This window comes from Delphinus delphis, chromosome 16 (assembly GCF_949987515.2).
Source record: "Delphinus delphis chromosome 16, mDelDel1.2, whole genome shotgun sequence".
NCBI classification, from domain to species: Eukaryota; Metazoa; Chordata; class Mammalia; order Artiodactyla; family Delphinidae; genus Delphinus; species Delphinus delphis.
Genome location: NC_082698.1, coordinates 54,080,406 through 54,099,700, shown reverse-complemented (window position 1 = coordinate 54,099,700; position 19,295 = coordinate 54,080,406). Strand labels below are relative to the sequence as shown.

The window sequence follows — 19,295 nt, the reverse complement described above, 5'->3', positions numbered from 1 at the left end:
GCAGGGGATGAGACCACAGGAAACTGTGTAGACAAAAGCCCAGTGCCAGCTCTGCACCCCAGTTTAAGGCATACACTTGGTTGAATGGCCAGCTCTGACCCCCACCTGAACCCCCGACCTGCCTCTTAGCCAGAAAGGGGACTTTGGCCCACTGGTCACAGCCATAGAGACCTGAGTCTGACTGTCACTTGGAGCACAATAGAACCAGCAGCAAGAAAGGTTGGGGGGCGGAGGGGGTCATAGAAGACACCCTTGGTGCCCACAGCATTTTCCCGGCACTGTCTCCTTGCATCCTTATGAAGACACTGCAAGGGGTCAGGGAAAGGCTTATCAATGCTATTTTACAAACAACTTGCTGCAGTCCCAGGCTGGTACCACTGACCCCCCCAGGAGCCCCAGGGCCCTGCTTGCTCCAGTCCTCCTATCCCCCTGGGCATCCTCAGCCCCAGCCCTGCCCCATGGGGAGGGATGAGATAGGACAGGTGAGAGATCCCAAGGGGCCTAGGTAGGGCGAGGCTGCCGAGTACCCCCCATCCCACTCCACAGCGACACACACGCACACACACACACACACACGCACACGCACGCACGCACACACGCACGCACGCACGCACTCGCACCGCTTCCCGTTCAGGGGCAGCCTGAGCCCTCCAGGTTGCTGTCATCCCCTGGGTGACCTCTGGAAACAGATTCCTCTGGATCCGGCTTACTTGGAGGATATAAATTAAAAACCACTTAGCCTTGGGCAGTAAATGGACACATTTTTGCCACACCAGGGCCAGGCCCTGGGATGAAGAGCATTGGGACGCTGGCAGCCCCCTGCCCCACTCTCTCCTTCATGCCCTCTGACGCCAGGATGCAGAAGTGCAGGAGCCCCACGGCCCCTCCCGAGGGGCATCAGCACGGGCACTACTTACTCTTCAGGACCAGGTTCTTCCCTGGCCCCTCCCTTAGCTGCAGGGCTGAGCCCCCTCTCTGGGGGTCCGCCTCAAAGTCAGGCCTCTCTGAACTTGCTCTTCCTTCCTCCCCTGAGGTGGAACATGCTTGATCTGCTCGAGGAACAGAAAGAAGGCTGAGGCGGCCAGAGCATAGGAGAGGGGAGACGGGTACGAGAGGAGGTGGGAAAAGGAGACAGAAACCAGTTAGCACAGCAGCAGTGCCCTCCCCGTCTCTCCAGGGAGGAATTCCCCACAGCCTCAGAGTGTTCACTGCTGAAGCCATGGGTGTATGGTCACAGACAGCATTCACTGAGCTGTGTGCCTGGTCCTGGCTGTCATCCTTGCAAGAAGGAGATTTTGTACCCATTCCACAGATGAGGAAACTGAGGCCCAGAGAGGTTAAATCACCTGGGTGAGATACAACAACGAATAATTGGCAGATCCAGAACTCTGTCTCATGCCTGACTCCAAAGCAGCAGCAGCAGTGGCCACAAATACCTGTCCACCCCAGTATTGAGAATGGTAGCAAAGTAGGAAATGAGGGCTCTGCCCTGAGGGGCTTAGGGTATAGCCATGAGACAGAACTGGGACACGTGGAACTGGCAGAGCCCATCACACACAACCTTGGAAATGAGAGACATCCTTGTACCTTTACAGAAGAGGAACCTGAGGCTCAGAGAGGTTAAGTAACTTGCCTTAGGTTGCACAGTATAGGATGGAGCAGGATTGGAGCACAGGCCAGTTCCCCTGACTGCCTCATAGAAAGTCAGAGTCCAGCCACCAGCTGGGAGCAGAAACCCCTTCTTTAGCATTTCCCAGACAGCCTGTCCTGCTTCATGGCCAGGAGGCTCACTGTTCTTCAAGACAACACATCCCTTTATGGGACTAACGAAACTGTCACATGCCTTTGAATATGCCCCCTCTCTCGCCTCTGGACTTCAGTTTCCCTCTCTGTGGCATGAGGGGCTGGACTCCCTGACCTATAGGGCCCCAGGGTCTAGGTCTCAGACAGCCAGGCTCCACCGGTCAGCCTTAGGAGCACCTCGAGGGCTGGGCCGAGCCGAGCTGGCTGGACCCAGGCAGCCAGCAGAGGGCAGCAGCTCTGCGGCCGCTCACCGCAGGCCTTTGTTGGGGAGAGGTCTTCACTGAGGGGTCTTTACGCCCATTGGGGTGGGAGAAGGCCTCTCTGAAACACGACAGGAGGCTGCTCAGCTGAGCCTGCCCTCCCCACAACAGTCAGTCAGACTCACCTCACCAGACTTTCCGGGGGTCCTTAGACTGGGCCAGGGGAAGCCAGGGGCTGCACCAGGTACTCTAGAATCACAGGGGCCAGCTTAGCCTGCTCTGCCACCCCTGTGCTGTGTGACCTTCAGCCAGGCCCTACCCTCTCTGTCTTGGTAAAAGGAGACTGTTGGAACCAATGAGCCTTCTGAACACTGGGCTCAGGGCACTTGGTGACAGATACTTCCAGGCCTGCAGGAGAGCCCTTAGAACCAGTACCAGGCCTCTCTTGCTCAATGTAGCTAGTTTCTTTCTTTTTCTTGGAACCAGAGCAACAGGATTAGCCAGTATTGGCCAAACAGAAGGACCTTTGCCTTTCTGCCCTCAACCCAGAGCCTGAGGGTTCTTCATGCATGTTGGGAGTTATGGCCTTAACCCTTTGTGGGCTGAAAAGGAAGTCCTCTCAGGGAGAGAGCCCAGGCTTTGCAGCCTGACTGCCTGTCGCTGCATCCTAGCTCTCACAAACAAGCGTTGTGACCTCAGGCTGTTACTCATCCTCAGTCTCCTCATCTGTAAAGCAGAGACAGTAATAACACTTCGTGGAACTGTTGTGAGAATTTGGCACCTCACTGCTCATGAAGGAAACATTTCCTTAGCCCTCGTACCTGGGAGCGAGCATTCTCATTGCACCACTGTGTCAACATAGCCCACAGACAGCAGCCTCACTGATGCAAAAGTCCAAACAGACTGCCTGTGCTCACTTGCATCCACCCCAAGGCTCTCCTGCCAGTGAGGGCACCATAGTCAACATCTGAGCTGAAGTGGCCCTTCCAGAACCTTCTCCCCGATGTACAGTGTCTGTCTCCAGAACTGAAATACTCAACAGGCCGTAAAGAATTAGGGGCCTTGGTTTTTCTGCTTGGACAGTGAGACTAACACTGAAGAAGACCCGGCCCTGGGATGGCTCAGTGACTGGAACGTGGCGTGCATGTAGCGGACCGGGCAAGGGGGGCGGGCAGGGTGCATAAGAACTGCAGGACAGGGGCAGATAGAGCCCGTGGGAAAGAGGCCTGGGGAGACAGAAGACTCTGCATCAGGGGCTTCTGTTTGCAGAGGAGAAGCTGAGCAAACATTCTAACCTGAGAAAGTCCTTTTTCCTCCCTGCACAGGGAGCTCCCAGGAGATGGAGGTGGGGAGGCAGGGCAAGAGGCTCTGGTGGTTCTGGGAAGGGAGGATCCACTGGCTCCCTTCTGGTGCAACACGGACACTCTCTCTGGGCCTCAAGTGTCCATATATGGTAAATGAGGTGGCTGGCCTAGATAAGTGGGTTTCCCACACTTTATAGCTCTAGAGCCCTTGTAATGAACCCCTAAAATATAAAGCATATAACGGGGAACTGTTCTAATGGCTGCAGAGGCTGGGCCAGAGCCCATGGCAGCCTCGGCCCTCAGAGGACCTCCGGGCGCCTCTGCAGCAGGTGGTCTCTAGGGGCTCGACGACGGAGCCTCCCCTTTCTCAGAAGAATGAGCCCCACATCTGGGAGCACTCCTTTCCCAGTCAGCCATAGCCGCCCCAGCTGCTTCCTGAAACGACTCCATTTTCCAAGGTCCTTTCTTCTTAATAAGGAAACCTAATTTGGCGGCTGTCAATGAGGAAGCCAGGCAGGAGGGAGCAGGTCTGGCTGGCAGGACACCTGGGAACGGACAGGTGTGAGCCTGCGGAACCGTTCATGGGGCCCCAGGAGCGTCCTGTACCTCACTGCCCCCCACCCCCTAGGACTGACAGCCCTCCCAGCCCCTGGCTTCTCCCACTTCCAGCCCACACATCTGAGGCTCACAAGGGGATGGGTGGGACCTCCGGTCTGAATGCACAGCCGGCGCTCTTATAGGTGCCTCCCGTGTGCAGAGCCAGCGCTTGGCGCTGGAGACAGATCCCAGGCTGAGCATGACAGCCCTGCAGTTTGGGGACTTGGGTCTGAGAGGCTGCAGGGCGCTTGGCACAGAGCTGGGGAGCACCAGGCGTGTCCATCTGGGGAATTCTAAGCTGTCTGTTGGGCCGCTCCGAGCTGGAGCTCCTGGAAAGCGGTGAGCCCTAAATCAGTGCTTCTCCCCAGGTGTGGATTCTGACTCAGGAGGGACCGATGCCGCCGGGTGGGGACTGTGCTTGGAGTATTGATGATAGCGAGTGCCCCGCAGTGGTGGCTGCTGGAGCTCAGTGAGGGATGGGGGAGAGGTGGGAGGTGTGGGAGACTTCCTTGGGGGGAGTTTGAAGAGCTGCACTGTGGGAACAGAGACCCTGGCCTGGGGCCACGCAAAACGCGGTAGTACAGCATCCCCCCGCCAACTCCTAGAATGGGGCCAGATTTGAAAGTGGCAGGGCCTGGGCTTTGGGGTCAGGCCTACCTCTGGCCTGGAAACCCCTGAGGGCAGAGCCCGGGATCCCAGGGCCTGGCATGGAGGAGGTGCTTATCAGTGTTTGCTGAGTGACTGAACGAGGCAGTTTGAGTCCCAGCTCTGCCTGACATTGGGGACCTGCCTTAGCCTGCCCTCCTCGCCTGTGAAATGGGTACATCTGCCACTGTGGATTCAGAGGCCTATCGTGGACAGTGACTCACCCCTGCCCTTCCTCCCCTTCTTGCTGGCAGGTGGTCAGTCGGGTGGCAGCTCAGCAAGGGTTCGACCTGGACCTCGGCTACAGACTGCTGGCTGTGTGTGCTGCAAACCGAGACAAGTTCACTCCGAAGTCTGCCGGTAGGTGATGGCTGGGGGCTCCACGGTATCGTCGGGAGTGGGGGTGGGGCACTGGATTTAAACCCAAGGCTGTCACCACCCCTGTTGGCTGGCAGCTCGGTTGGTCCAGGTATGGCGTGAGCCTCCGTGTAGCAGCAGCTCACCTGCTGGCCTCTTGAGCCCACAAGTAGGGCCTGTCCCTCATCTCAGGGCCAGCGAGGGGCCTGGGGCACACCATACCCCAAAAACAGGCTAAAGGGAGATGCACATCATCTCATTCCATCACCACAGTGACCCCTTGGTGTAAGTGCTGTGATCATCCCCATTTTACAGCCCAGGAAACTGAGGCTCAGAGAAGCTGCAGAGATTTCCCCAGGTCACACAGCTAAGAAGTGGCAGAGCTGGGATTTAAGCCCAGGCCTGTACTCCAGAATCAGCATCCTTAACCCTGAGGCTCCGCTGCATTCATTCAAGATTTTTTTTATTTAAAATAAAACACAAATTAAAATAAAAATGAATCAGTACATTCAGGATTCTAAAAGACTGCTCTGTGTAGTATTCTCCATTGCAGCTCTGTCCCGGCACGGGACCCCCTGACTCTATAGTAAACAGAGGCCACGGAGGGGACCCGGCAGCATTCTGTCTGTGAGGGCTTTAAGCACGCTAAAGGTACAGCTTTACCTGCCCTCCATCCTCATTACCTTGCTTAAAAGCAGGGGAAGCTGTGTAAGCTTTTACTTGAACAGACCTGGACAACCCAGCCCTGTCACTTGCTGAGTGTGTGGCCTCTGCGCCTCAGTTTATCTCCTCGGGAAGGCAGGAATGACAGTGAGACCGTTGCCCGGGTCAGTGCCGAGCAGTGTCTAGATGTTGTTAACGTTCTTTATGGAGCCTGAACAATTCATTGAAAAAGAAAAAAGTCAGTTATTTCCTCTGTATAACAATAAAACAGACGTTTTCTCTGAATTCGTCCATCAGTTCTTTGGAGTGTATACAGAAACAGCTTAATGCAAACGTTGAAAGGACGTCTCATGATGGGTTTTCATCAGTCTGCACAGCCCACCATCGCTTGAACACGGGTTTGTGCTTTGCTGTGTTTACGACGGTCCATGCACGTGGATGGCACGTCACTCATAAAAGGTGGTGAAGGTCTCATTAGCCAATAGCTGCTCTGAGATCCCTGACGTGCCAGCCTGTGTTGGGATATCGCTATTGTATTGAACTGCTTGCCAGGAAATGGTCTTGGAATCTCATAAGAGACGTCTGTTCCTGATGGAATCTGCAGTTTTAATAATAACTTAAGTCAATACAATTTTGACTAGGTAAAAATTGCTGCTTATCCAAGAAGCATATACATCCATATCGCTGTTTAGTGCCTGCTCTTTGCAGGCATCTGGCCGGGGCGGGGTTGTGCTGAGGGGTAAAACAGATGTGGTCTCACCTCGGGAAACGTACCATCCAGAGCAGGGATCGGCAAACTTGCTTTGTAAAGGGCCAGATCGTAAATAGTTTAGACCTTGCAGGCAATACGAAAGCAGCCATAGACAATATGTAAACAAATAAGTGTGGCTAGTTCCAAGAAAGCCTTCTTTATGAAAGTAGATGGTAGGGTAGTTTCCTGATGCCTGGTCTAGAGGGAGAGAAAATCATCGACCAGATAATCACAGCTGTTTGCTGTACACCAGAAACTAACACAACATTGTAAATCAACTATACTTCAATTTTTAAAAAAAGACATGCAAAAAAAAATCACAGCTGTATGTGTGACTGTGTGCATAAATTCAAGCTGTGATAAGGGCCATGAAAGAGCGGTCTCAGGGATGCCACGAGACCACTTGGGAATGGGGAAAGGCTTCCCTGAGACCCAAAGGTCAAGTAAGAGTTGAGTAGGGGAAGAAAAGGAGGAAGGACTGCCCAGGTAAAGGGAACAGCCTATGCAAAGGCCCTGAGGTAGAAGCAAGCATGGCTATTTTTTTTAGCAGAACTAAAAGGAAGGCCAGTGGTTCCAGAGCCCTGGGGCAGAAGTCAGCAGCAGTTAGACACACAGGGCCTGTCTTGAGGTTTGTCCTAAGAGTAACGGGAACGTGGCTAAATTCTAATTTTGCAAAGATCGCTCGAGATACAAAAGAACAGATTGCCCAGGGGAGGCTGGTGTGGATGGAGGGAGCCAGTTGGCAGATTGCTGGGATGTCAGGATGAGGATGATGGTGGCTGAACCAGGAAGGTTCCGCTTCCTGTGGAGTGGAGTGGAGACAAAAGGATGACTCCAAGGGATATGTAAAAGGCAAAACCGAGACAGGGAGAGCGTGGCCAGAGGGGTCGAAGGAAAACAGGAGAATGGGCTGTCCCAGAAACCCCAGCTGCTCCCCAGGTCCATGTGTAGCCCCTCCCTCAAGGGTCTCTCACACCCCTGCTAGTATGTTCTGGGTGCTCTACCATATTTTGCTTCAATGCCCAGCTCTGTGAGACACAGGATATTTTCTACATTTATGGATGAGGAAATTGAAGCTCAGAGAGGTCTTGTGACTTGCCTGCTGTCACACAGCTCGTAAATGATGGAGCTGAGAGACTTGAAGTCCTGGCCTCCTGAATCCAGGCCTGAAGCTGTGCCCACTGCATCATTGTTGACTCTGGGACCTGTTGGGGACCGAGATTTAGGCCAGGATCTGAGAAGCTACTCCATTTGGGAGAGCTCTTTGCTTCACTCAGATCTCTCTAGCATGGCCCTGCCCTCCTCTAAGTGGTATTTCCAGCATCACTTCTTCTCCTGAGACAAGGGATTTGTTCCTTCCCCATCTGTACCCCCCGTTGTGCACTGCTCTTTACAGTCTAGAGAGCCCTTTCCCATGCATGTGTCTATCTAGTCACGTGATAGGCCCTAGGCCCACGAGGTGCGTTCTCAGTGTACCCATTCTGCAGCTGAGAACACTGAGGCCCAACAGGGCCTGCGGCTTAGCTGTCACTTGAATTCACTTACCAGGAGTCAAACCCAGGTCAGCCCCAAGAGCCACGACTAACCACCTTTCCCAGGCCGCCTGCCCTCTTGCCTCATGGCTCTCAGGGTCCCTGTCATCCCCCTGCTTGACCCGTCTTCTGGGAAGGCAGGGCACCAACCAGTCTGACGGGGAAGACTTCAGCTCCTAGTTTCGTTGGTTGGGATAAAGGGTCCGTGGGGGGCAGGCTTGACCGTGAGAGGGGTGGAGACCACAGAGAACACAGCAGTGACCCCAGATTCCAGAAGCGACTCCAGCACTGGCCCCCATCTTCTCCACATTGCCCACCTCCCAGAGCTGTGGCCTCATCTGTAAAGAGGGATTATATGCCAATCCCACAGGTTGCCCGGGAGGATTAAATGACATTGCCCAGGCGTGGGAGTGAGGGGCCCAGCTAACACCTGGCGCACAGTGGGTGCCGAGTCAATATTTTCTGGCCTTCCTTCTCTACTTCTGTCTGTCTTTTTCCCAACATGGTTCCCGACCTCTCTAAGGCCCTTTCTGCTTTAGTGAGGCTGTTTCCCACCCTCTCTTTCCCTGAGGCTCTGTGGGTGGGTGCATGGCCTGCCTGACCCCACCTCTGGGTACAGCTGGGAGAGTCCCCGTGGTGTCAGTTGTGTGTGTGCAGTGGCCACACCGACCACTACGGGGCCCACCTGGGCCTCTCCCAGCCAGGCTTCTGCAGTTGTAGTACACGCTCTGTCCCCAGAGCTCCTGCAGCCTCTCCGCCCTCCCGTCTTCCTGTCTCCGTCTGGGTTCCCACTCTGCCTCACCGGCTAGTGCAGTTTTTACCCTCCCAGTCCTTCCCTCTCCTTTCTCTCTGAGGGTCTCTGATGCTGTCTGTCTCTGTCTGTCCTTCCCTTTCCTGCTGCCTCTGACTTTGTCCCTGCGTTGTGATGTGTATGTGCGTGTATATGTGGCGGTGAACGTGTCTGTGTGTGTGTGTGTGTGTGTGTGTGTGCGTGCGCGAGTGTGTCTCCCCTCCTGCCTCCCCCACTCCTTCTCCCACTCTGTCTCCCTGTCTGTCTCTCTTGTCAGGAGGCCAAGCTAGGGCCGGAGGGCCGGTGGGATGAGCTCACGCAGCGAGAAGCAGAGCGGCGCTTTGTCAGGAGAGATGGCGGTGCGCTGGGCTGGGCTGTGCGCGCCAGCATTGGTGGGCTCTGGAGCAGGTGCTCAGGCCTGGGGGCAGTGCTGTGCGGTGTGTGTGTGTGTGAGAGAGAGAGAGGGAGAGAGAGGGAGAGGGAGAGAGAGATGGAGCGTGAGCGCAGAGCAGACACTGCAGCAAACAGCCAAGTCAGGCGTCTCCACGTGGGCCCCTCTGATACCCAGCCCCCAGCTCTTTGTTCTGGTGCAGCCTTTAGCCTGTGTGCTCGCACACGGGAGCACGCGCACACGAGCACGCACGACAGCATCCTCCTCGTTGGGAAGGTCCTTGGGGGCCAGCAGCTCCCTCCTCTGCCTCAGTCCAGAAGGTCACCTGCCTTGTGCCTCCCCTTGTCCCCCCTCCAGGCCACGGCAGGCCCCCCCGCCTCCCGGTCGCTGCCTGCCTGCTCTCGGCAATTTGGCAGGCAGTACTGAAATGTCAGCCTCCCTGGCACCAAGAGGCCCACGCCTGCTGGCTTCGTGGGCACCAAGCACCAGGCAGTTACCATATCCAAGGTCCCCAAGAGCCCTCTGTGTGCCTCTGCTACTGTCCACGCTTGAATGACTCTGTCCCTTTGGTTGCCCCTGTGAACAGCCCAGAGGCGGGTTAAAATAATAGAATAGGGAATGTCAGAACCCAGGGGATGGGGAGCCCAGGGCCCAGAGAAAGGGGGATCTGCCCCAGGTTACAGTGAGGCGGGGCAGAGCCCAGACAAGAGCCTGGGTGGCCCACTGCCCGTCCTCACGCCCCTCTTGCCTCCCTGAATGATGGCTGTGGGCTCCCTCTGAGAGGTGAGAGGCATGGGGCTGCTGGCAGAGTGGAAGATGTGGAGAGAGCCACAGGTCTGGGAGGTGCCAGGGCACCCCGGGGGCATCCTGGGAGAGGCGACCAGTAGGCATTTGGAGAAGGGACCGGAGAACTCAGGAGAGAGGTCAGGGCTGAAGAGGCAGCCCCTGAAACCTCCGAGGAAGAGGAGGCCAGCCTTCTTGGGGACAAGCAGAGGGCAGTTGTCAACGACCTGCCTGTGGGCTGGACGTGACCTGCAGACAGCTGAGGTCCGACTGTTCAGCGGTTTTTAAAAATGCATATTAGTTGCCAGCGTTTGCTCTTTGGAAGACTGTACTGTCCAGTCAAATGCCTGGCTTCCTTTGAATGGGAACCTTGGACCCAGCCCGGCACAGACTGGGTGGTGGCTGACCCCTCGGATAAGTGCCGTGCTTCCCGAGTTGTCTCACACCCCAAGCATTTCCTGAATTTGGAAACCTGCTGGGCCCTGTGGACATGTGTGTTTCTTACCTCTTTTCTACACACACGCTCACATCCCAACACAGCAGCCTGAGCCCCGGGCCCCGGAGTGGAAACCCAAGCAAAGTGGATCACTTGCTTTGTGTTGACAAACATCTGCCTGGTCTGTTTTCTCCAGTGTGCTGACAGCCCCCAGAGGAGCTGACAGCAGCCCACAGGAAGGCCAGCCTGGGAGGTGAAGAATCAGGAATGCGATGGGGCCCCTGCTCTGCCCCTCCCGGTCTGTGGCCTGCGATCCACTCAGGAGGGGCTCGGGAGAAGCTTGGTCCTTCTTGGAAGCCCTCGATCCCCGGGGAGCTTCTGCAGCAACTTATGAAGCAGCCCTGAGGCTCAGAGACAGACCCAACCCCAGAGACCAATGGCAAGTGTCCCGCCTCCATCGGAGGGTTCCGATGGGGCACAGACCTCAGAGGCCAGCCAGGTCGTTTCATCACTCCCACCCAGGACTCCCTAAGCAGGAGAAGGCAGGTCATAAACCATTTTCCTCTGTCGTTGAAAACAATCCTTCTTGCTCCCACCTAGCTGAATGGGGGGCTTTCAGACCCCCACGGTGGTGCTCACATTCCTGGCCTCTCTTGGCGTCCCAGCTCCTATCTCTACCTTCACGCCTCCCCCATGGCCTATCTCCACCCCCTCTGCCTCTGCCCACCCCATAGCACGCAGCCGCCTTCCCGTCACCATCACCGGGGAGGACAAATAGCCTCATTCAGGGACACCCTGCCAGATCTGTCTCTCTAAGACAAAGCTGTGCGCAGCTCTGCGTGAAAAACGGCTCACAGCCGCCCAGTGAGCAGGCAGGATTGGTGGGTGCAAATTACAGGGGGATTTGTTAATGCTTGCTGGCTCCCCCCAGAGAAAGCGGCAGGTGGGCCCTCACCCTTGAAATGCCAGGCTGCCCTGCTGGGCGCCTCGTCGAGGCCGGGGACAGACTTCCTCCTGGACACCAGCCCCCACCGCCACATCTGAGCTCAGCAGAGCTGGGATGTGAGGGAGGGACTTGGCTTCCTTCCTCCTGCTTGGCCGCCTCTGCACTCCAGGTCAGGTCCTGCTCAGGAAAGGGCTCTGGATTTCATCACCCAGCCCCTGGGAACTGACTCGCGGTCAGCTCTGTTTAAAGGACAAAACCTGTTTATCACTCACCTTCTGTCGAGTCACTGCTGTGAGTGAGGCCAGTGGGGCTCTTATCGGCACACCCATTTTGTAGAGGTGGAAACTGAGGCTCTAACAGGGACAAGACAGACGAGGTACATGGCTTCCGGGGCTGGAAGCAGGACTTGGACCTCCACGTGATTAGATCTGGAGCACAGGGAGCTGTCCCTCTTCTGAGTGACCCTGTGTGAGCAGGTGGGGTAGGTCATCCTGGGCCAGTGGCCCCTGGCTCCCTTCCCTCCCCCAGCTCCCTGATAGCTGAGGCCCAGTCACTCTGCTCTTGGAAAAAAAGAACAGTGGGGAGGAGCTCATGTGACAGAGGGTTTGTGTACACAGCTTCCCGGGCTAAGGAATTGGAGGGAGGGGTGTGCGATGGTCCCTGGCACGTCCGGAGTGAACAGTGAGGAGGGGGGCAGTGCCACGGAAGAATGAGAGAAGGCAGATTTGGAAATAGCTTCAAGGCCCTGGAAAAGGGAACTGAGTATTTCAGTGGCCATTAAAAGTGAGGTCCCCTAAAAATGATTACCATCCGGAAATACTTATGACATAATATTAATTTCTTTTTAGAAGGGTAACAAAATGTCATGCTCAGTATGACCTCGACCAGGTGCAAAAACAAAATATACATTTGGTTAGGCAGAGGAAGCAGAAAACAGAAGGGAATATAGCAAAATGTCAGCTTAGAAATCATGGATCTATCTGGATGGGGGGAGGTAGCTGACGCTTTATTTCCCATATTTTCTGCAGGGGGCGTGGATTCTGTCTTGGTCAGGATGGTCGATGGTCGCCATGGGCTCCTCTGGAGCCTGGCTGGAGTTGGCATGGGGTGGGGGGAAGCGAGAGCACGCTGGTCTTTGGGCTGCTCAGCAGTTTCCCCAGCACAGCCGTCTGCTTCCCGAGGGCCTGGGGGACGGGCCCCTGCTCGCTGCGGGGGCTACTCTTCCTGCCTCCTTCTCTTCTGTGGGGTTAGCTCATCGCTGGCTCCCCCCACAGAGCCAGGGTGTGCAAGGACACGGCTGCCTGAAGGCCCAGCTGGTGGAGATCTGCTTTCCTGGCCTGTCCAGAAGGAGAGGGGGTGGGGGGATGAGGGCATTGGCTCATGGCAAGGGGGGCCTGGGGGCCGGGACCCTGACAGGCCGTGAAAAGCCCTCTCAAGATGGGGCTGCTTTTCCTACCTGGACCCTCACGACTCCAGTCCAGAGCCCCAGCTGGGACTCCACACACATGATTGGGACGGGGGTCTGTGAGGCAACAGGGGAAGGAGAGGCCACTGGAGGCGCCTCAGTCAAATGATGTGTGTCTGAGTTTGGGTTTCCCCAGATGCAGACCCCGCAATGCAGATTCCGGTGCAAGCGATTTATTTAGGAGGAGCCCAGAAAGCACCAGTAGAGAAGCAGAGAAATGAGATGCGGAAGGGAAGGAGGAGGATACGTGTGATGTGAAGCACTGTGCCTGCCGTGGGGAGCTCCCGGAGACAGAGTAGAACGCGCCCTCAGTCAGCCTGAGAGGCCAGGGCGAGGAGGTGTTCAGCCAGCATCTGGCAGCCATCGCTGGCTGGGGCTCCTCGGGGTCAGGGTGCGGATGCACCCTTCGGCGCTCACCTTGGCGGAGATGCCAGGAAGAGCCACGGTGCCCGTGGTAAGCAGAGGGTGTGTGAGGAGGCATCCACAGGGCCGAAAACAAGGCACCCAGTTTCCGTCCCCTGCATCCCAACCTCATCCCCACCCCCGCCATACTCTTCTGATTGTATCCTCCATATTGTTGCTTACTTGTTCTGACTTCAAGTGAGGAATTTGAGAAGGAAACTTTCTATCTTCTCTCTATGGCCCCCGTACCTGGCGGACCAGCCCCCCTTGCCACATTTAGACGCTAACTGTCCAAATAAAGACAGCAGGCCCTGCATCCAGGTGTAGCTCCAGGTGCCTGGGCCGGCTCTCTGCTCGTTAAAAAGGGAGCCCAGGATTGGGGAGCTGACCCTCTCCCCCTTGAACTAGCAACATCCCAAACATGGGAAGAGAGCTGACACGGCAGTGGTTTTCTCACCAGGTCCCGTGATCACCTTAACCGTCTTGGGGCCCACATCCCTTTGTCCACACTTGAGGGTGCTCCAGACAAAGAGGACAGCCCTGGACAAAGCCATGGGGGCTGGGTACCACCCTCCACCTCCACCTCCACCTCCTCTGGGCAGGCCATGTGCCCCACCAACGCCAACACCCCCAGCATCAGTTTCTTCCCCAGTCCGATGCATCCATACCATCTCTCTACCTTCGTGGCTGCGGGAAGAATAATGAAGTCCTGGGCGTGGGAATGCCTCTGAAAATAAAAAATACTAAACAGAAATTTTCAGGGCAAGGAACGACAGGCGTCTTGTGCCAGGCCCGCTCCGTGCCAAGCACGGGGGCTACAAACACGTATAAATGCACCACACACAGTCCCTGCTCTTCGGATTTGAAATCAATGAATGCTCCCATTCTGGGGGTGAGATATGACAGTAATCCTACACACAGACACAGCCCTTTACACGGCCTTTCTTGTCCGGCCCCGTGAGATCCCCACGGCGGGCTTTTTCCCATTTAAAGAGGAGGAAACTGAGGCTCTGAGGGGTGGGAAGGTGACCTCAGCAGGGGCAGAAGTGGGGCCAGAGCTCTGGCTATCCTTGCTTCTCTGCAGGTGTCCCCAAGGAGATGCACAGCCTCTGGGGTGATGCAGGGCCACGGGGTTATCGCCATTCAGGCACCAGGGTGTTGCCACGTTGCACCCAGAGCGCTGCCTTCCACCGTCCGGCCCAAAGGTGCATCTGGGACAGAGGACCTGCCCCAGGGTGCCCTGAAGATGCCGTGGCCGCCCGAGAAGTTAATAAAGCCATGGGCAGCAATTAATTCTGCAGAGGAAAGGGCCAGGTAAGAGGATTAAGGAAGCCAGAGCTTTGGTTTTAAGCTGGAGCTTAGCTTTCTCACCCTCAGAGGAGGGATTTCAGGGGATTCGACGGTGTGAGAGTGACATGGAGCAGGGACTTGGCAGAAAGTGGGCGAGGTGGTTATGGAACTTTCAGAGCAAGCATTGCAAGCCATGGCCTTATAAATACCTTCTGGGTTAGACAGACAGACACAGGAATTAATGATGGTGCAGGTATCATTAGCCTCGTTTATTTAGACTTACAGAGCCAGGGCAGGGCGGCTGGATTAGGAAAAGAATCTGATTTATAGCCCCTTTCAATCATGATGATAGCAAATATTTGGGCAGTGTTTTCCCAGTACCCGGCACTGTGTGCACCATCCATGATGATCCCAGGCCCATGTCTGCCCCGTTTTACAGACGAGGAGACTGGAGTTTAGGAAGATTGAATGATTTGACCAAGGTCCGAATTGTGATTCAAACAAGAATATCTAACCCTGAAGCCGTAAGCTGCCCCCTACTCTATGTGCAGGTTGCAGTTAAATGCTGGGAAAGACATGTTAATACTCAAGAGAGCTTGTCAGGATCACCTGAATTGCTTGCAGGTGGAGATATTAAGTATTTGACAATGACTTGTCCTTGGTGGTGGGTGAGACACCCTCTCACCTTTGAACTCATGCAGTACTCACGGTCTTTTGCAAAGTGAGGAGCAGAGATCCTGGCCTATAGTAAGCATTCAGTACATGTCAGCTGTTATTGTCACAGTTCCCTGGTCAGCCCCAATTTCAAATATTTTTTTCCAGAAACCATTCAGCTATTTCACAGAGAGGAGTAGTGGTTAAAAGCATGGACTCTGCACCAGCATGTCTGGGGTGTGAAAACCGCCCGGCCCTCCACTCACCAGCTGTGTTACCTTGGAAAAGTCATTTATTAAGTGAACCAACATATGTATAGTGCTTAGAATGAGGCCTGGTATATACTAAGTGCTGTATACATGTTAGCAATCTTATGTTCCAACGTGTTGGCATTCAGCCTTTCTTAGGACGCCTCTCATACTTGGAGGTGGCCCAAAACCCTGTGCCTGCCCCATGTTGTGTTTTGGGGTCTGGAAAATACGGATCCTCTACTTAGGTAGGGCCAAGGTCAATGCCAACCACACCCACCTCCAAGTGGGTAGGTAGATAAGCGGGGTCCTATTAACCTAGGCCAGGGAATGGCCCCTTCTTGAGGCTCCAGGGCCAGAAGGCCACAGCTGTCTTCAAGACAGCAGAGGGTCACATAGGGTTAAGAGGCCATCTCTTTCCCCCACAAAGAGGAGGCTGGGCCCCAGTGAGGGAAGCGGGCAGCGTGCAGGAGTGGAGAATAGAGAGCCAGCTGAGGCAGGCTATACAGGGCCAGCAGCAACCTGTTTGTGCCTTGGCCTGGGGAGGTTTGAGGGCCTCTGTTTCTCCAAATCTCCCAGCAATCCTTCTCAAAATTCTTTCAAGAGAGAAAGTCACATTTAAAGTACCATTTATTGGGAATTCCCTGATGGTCCAGTGGTTAGGACTCTGCGCTTCCACTGCAGGGGGCAAGGGTTCGATCCCTGGTCAGGGAACTAAGATCTCGCATTCCGCATGGCTCGGCCCCAAAAGAATAAAACTAAAAAAATAAAGGACCATTTATTGAGCTCTTGCTTCATGCCAGGCTCTGTGCTGGGTATTTTATGAATATCAGTGCTGATTCACATGAAGAACCAACCCCTTTTATAGGTTGGAAAACTGATGAACAAAGAGATTTATTCACTAGTCCAAAGTAACTCCAATCCTTGTTATAACAAGGTGAGGGATGAGTGGGTAGATGGCTCTGACTGGATAGATGTTTGGATAGTTGAGACTAAAGAGAAGATGGAAAAAAGCAAGAGAATAGGGGGAGGGTGTAGACCTGCCTGCCCCAACTCCAAGCCTCGCTCCTTCTTCTGTTCCTTCTTGGGTTGTGCCTTCTCTCTCAGGGATCAGGCTCATTGTGAATGTCACACTCAGCCTGTCCCCAGGGCCCATCTGGCAAGCAAGGACAGGAAGGAAGACCCTGGCCAACAGACCCCCATCCTCTTATCCCTCATAAGCTACCCAAGTCACTTTGCACAGCAGAGTGAGGGCTTAGGAGGGACCAGGCCCTGGAAACTGTGGTCTCAGCCTGCAGGCCCCCAGCCCTGGCCTCCATGCTTTCAGAGGCCCTTGAGTCAGGTCCAGTGAGTTGTTGGGATAGGGCTGGTCTCAGGACATGCAGAACCAAGATCTGGAAACCAAAGAGGGGGCAGCATGGGACAGGGGTCCGAGCTCAGGCTTCAGGGTCAGGCTGACCTGGGCTCAGCTCAGCTCCGTCACTTCCATGCCACGTGTAACCCCAGCCATGTCTCCCAGCATCTCACAAAGTAATGGGTACAAAGTACTTAACTCAAGCTGGCATCTCAGAAGGGCTCCGTACATATCGTTCTGATTATTGAATCCTGCATTGCAGCACAGGCTCTAAAACGTACTTGCTGTGTGACTTTATGCAAATCACTTCACTTCTCTAAGCTTGGGGTCCAGAGGATCTAGAATCCAGGTTTCCTGGCTGGAGCGGCAGCAATTCTGTTTCCTTGGCAACCCAGCTTCCTCTCGAGGGACCATCTGGATCACGTCACTGTGGCAAGGTGCTGCCCGGGCAACCAGGTGTTTGTGTTTTGCAGTGGAAGCTCTGCAAGGTGGTAATTCCCCTCACTGGGGACAGGGTGGTGGCCAGGCAGGTGGCTGGAAGGAATCATCGCTGTCTCAGTCGTGCCTGCCCTTGCTATTCCTGGGTCCAGAGAGAAACAGACTCCAGAGCTTAGGAACTCTAGCCAATGACTTTCCTTGAAGAGCTATTAACAGATGCTTCCTTATATTCCTAGGCACATTTTCTGGCTTGTTGAGGCTGGCCAGGTGGGAAACGCTGCCCGGGGCTGGACTCCTGTAGGGAATTCCAAAGGACCCAGTCTCAGCTGTTTGGGATGAAGAGCCACTATTGTCTCTGGCAGGAAACAGGAGTTACTGGGGGGAAAGTTAGGACTCTGCTTTTGCAACAGGCACATAATTACAATGACAGCAGAAACTTGGTGCAAAGGACAAACTAATTCACCCCTTCAACAGACGTGCATGGGCATCTATTATATGCAGATTTTGTGACCGGCACTTAGGTAACCCTAGAGATTGTATGTATCTGCAAGGAGCTCACAGACCTGGACAGCTTAGGAAAAACACAATGTCAACAGACCCACCTCAGCCAAAGGAGAAGCTGAAGGGGTGGTGGCGTGCAGAACCCTCTGGGGGCCAGCCACTTGCAGCAGCAAACTCCCAGCCCGGAGCGGCTGGAAAAGCCGGGGACAGTTCAGGGCTAGCCTGGGCTCGGCCATCACTTCACACAGGTGAGCGCCATGGCTTTTACAATAGCCCACGAAGGTGAGCTCTGGCCTCTTTTCCAGATGGGGAAACTGAGGCTCCGAAAAGTGAAGTCCATGCCCGGGGTCACACAGCTGGGGAGTGGCTGGTCTGAGATCAGAACTGGGTCCATCTGTGTCCACAGTGCATCCTCTGGGGGGACCCTGCTCTCCTGGTGGGCTGTCAGGGGTGGCTCCATTGCCTGGAAGCGTGTGGCCTCTGTGCTGAACAAAATAAAATCATCTTCCACCTCTCTGTCCTTCTGGCTCTTTCTCTCTCTTCCTCTACCTATGTCTCACCCCCCCACACCCTCTCTCCTTCCCTCCCTTTTCTTCTCTCTCCCTCACTGTCCTTCTCCCCTCTCCTTTCCTCTCTCCTTCATTTCCTTTGTCTCCCCGCCTTTCCCCTTGGGACCACAGCGCCATGCACCGCTGGTCCCACTGGCTGCAGCTCATCTCTGCCTAGGTGTCCCCTGCAGCCTCTTACTCTGGGCCCCAGGCTCACCGTCCTCGGGTGCACCGCCCCGTCCAGCCCCTGTCGAGCCCTGGGCTACACCCCCCCAGAAATGCCTGCTGCCGTTTGGTGCTGTCCCCCTCCTGAGCGCCCTCAGCCGGGGAAGTGACATTCTGGCGGGTCTTCCCGTTCCCTCCAGGCTCCGTGTGGTCCTGGGCCCCCTCTCAGATGTGCGGCCCCGATGCTTAGAATCACTGCCTCCCAATAAAGCGTCTGCTGGGAGGCCGGGAGGCAAGGGGCCCGCGTGTGCGAAGGGCCCACGTCTGTGCAGACGGGGCGGGGAGGAGAGGAAATGGGAGCTCGCCCTCCGCAGGCACAGACGGCAGGAAATCGGTGTGCCATGGAGCTGCATGGGAAAAAGAAAAGTGCAGCGAGTGCAGCGAGGCGCCCCGCCCCGTGGGCTTGACCCTGAGCCGCTCCTCAACGTCTCAGGGGAGAGACGGCTGTGCCCACCCCCTGGGACAGGGCTTCTGCGTCTGGTTCTTTCCTCCCACCCCAAGTGGAGACAGAACTGTGGGAGGAGAAAAACAACAGAGGAGAAAGGCACTGCCCCTCTAAAGAGAGCGGACAGGGAGGGGGGAGGTGGCCCCACCTGTGGGGTCTGTTCCCTCCCCAGCATTGGCCAAGGCTAGACTTCGGGGTCTGGGTCCCAGGCCCCCTGCTTGTGCGGAAGGGGCTTCCTCAGCTTGGAAGACCCACATGTCCACACAGCCAGGAGGCGGAAACTCCAGGGTGGCCCTGGGGGATCGGAGAGCCCAGCACCCCCAGCGGGGCAGCCACCACGCAGGGGGCCACCTGAGGCCGTGTGAGACACACACCCGCCACTGCCAGGGCTTCCAATTCTGCGAGAAATCTACTGAGTCTTTTAATGTCGTCGATTACCTCTTATTGAAGACCCATTGCTGGCCAGTCCAGCCGTGCCTGAGGGCTGGCTCTCAGGTGGCCGGTGGAGGCATGGGACTTAAATCATT

The 19,295-nt window shown here is 55.5% G+C and overlaps 1 protein-coding gene across 1 annotated transcript in view; it reads left to right on the top strand.

The window, feature by feature from the left end:
• Positions 1 to 19,295, top strand: part of ZMIZ1 (zinc finger MIZ-type containing 1) — a 165,767-nt gene that overhangs the window by 67,564 nt on the left and 78,908 nt on the right. Inside the window, exon 5 of the mRNA XM_060034711.1 lies at positions 4,804 to 4,909. Coding sequence (XP_059890694.1) covers positions 4,804 to 4,909 — 106 coding nt within the window. The remainder of the gene's footprint in view (positions 1 to 4,803; positions 4,910 to 19,295) is intronic.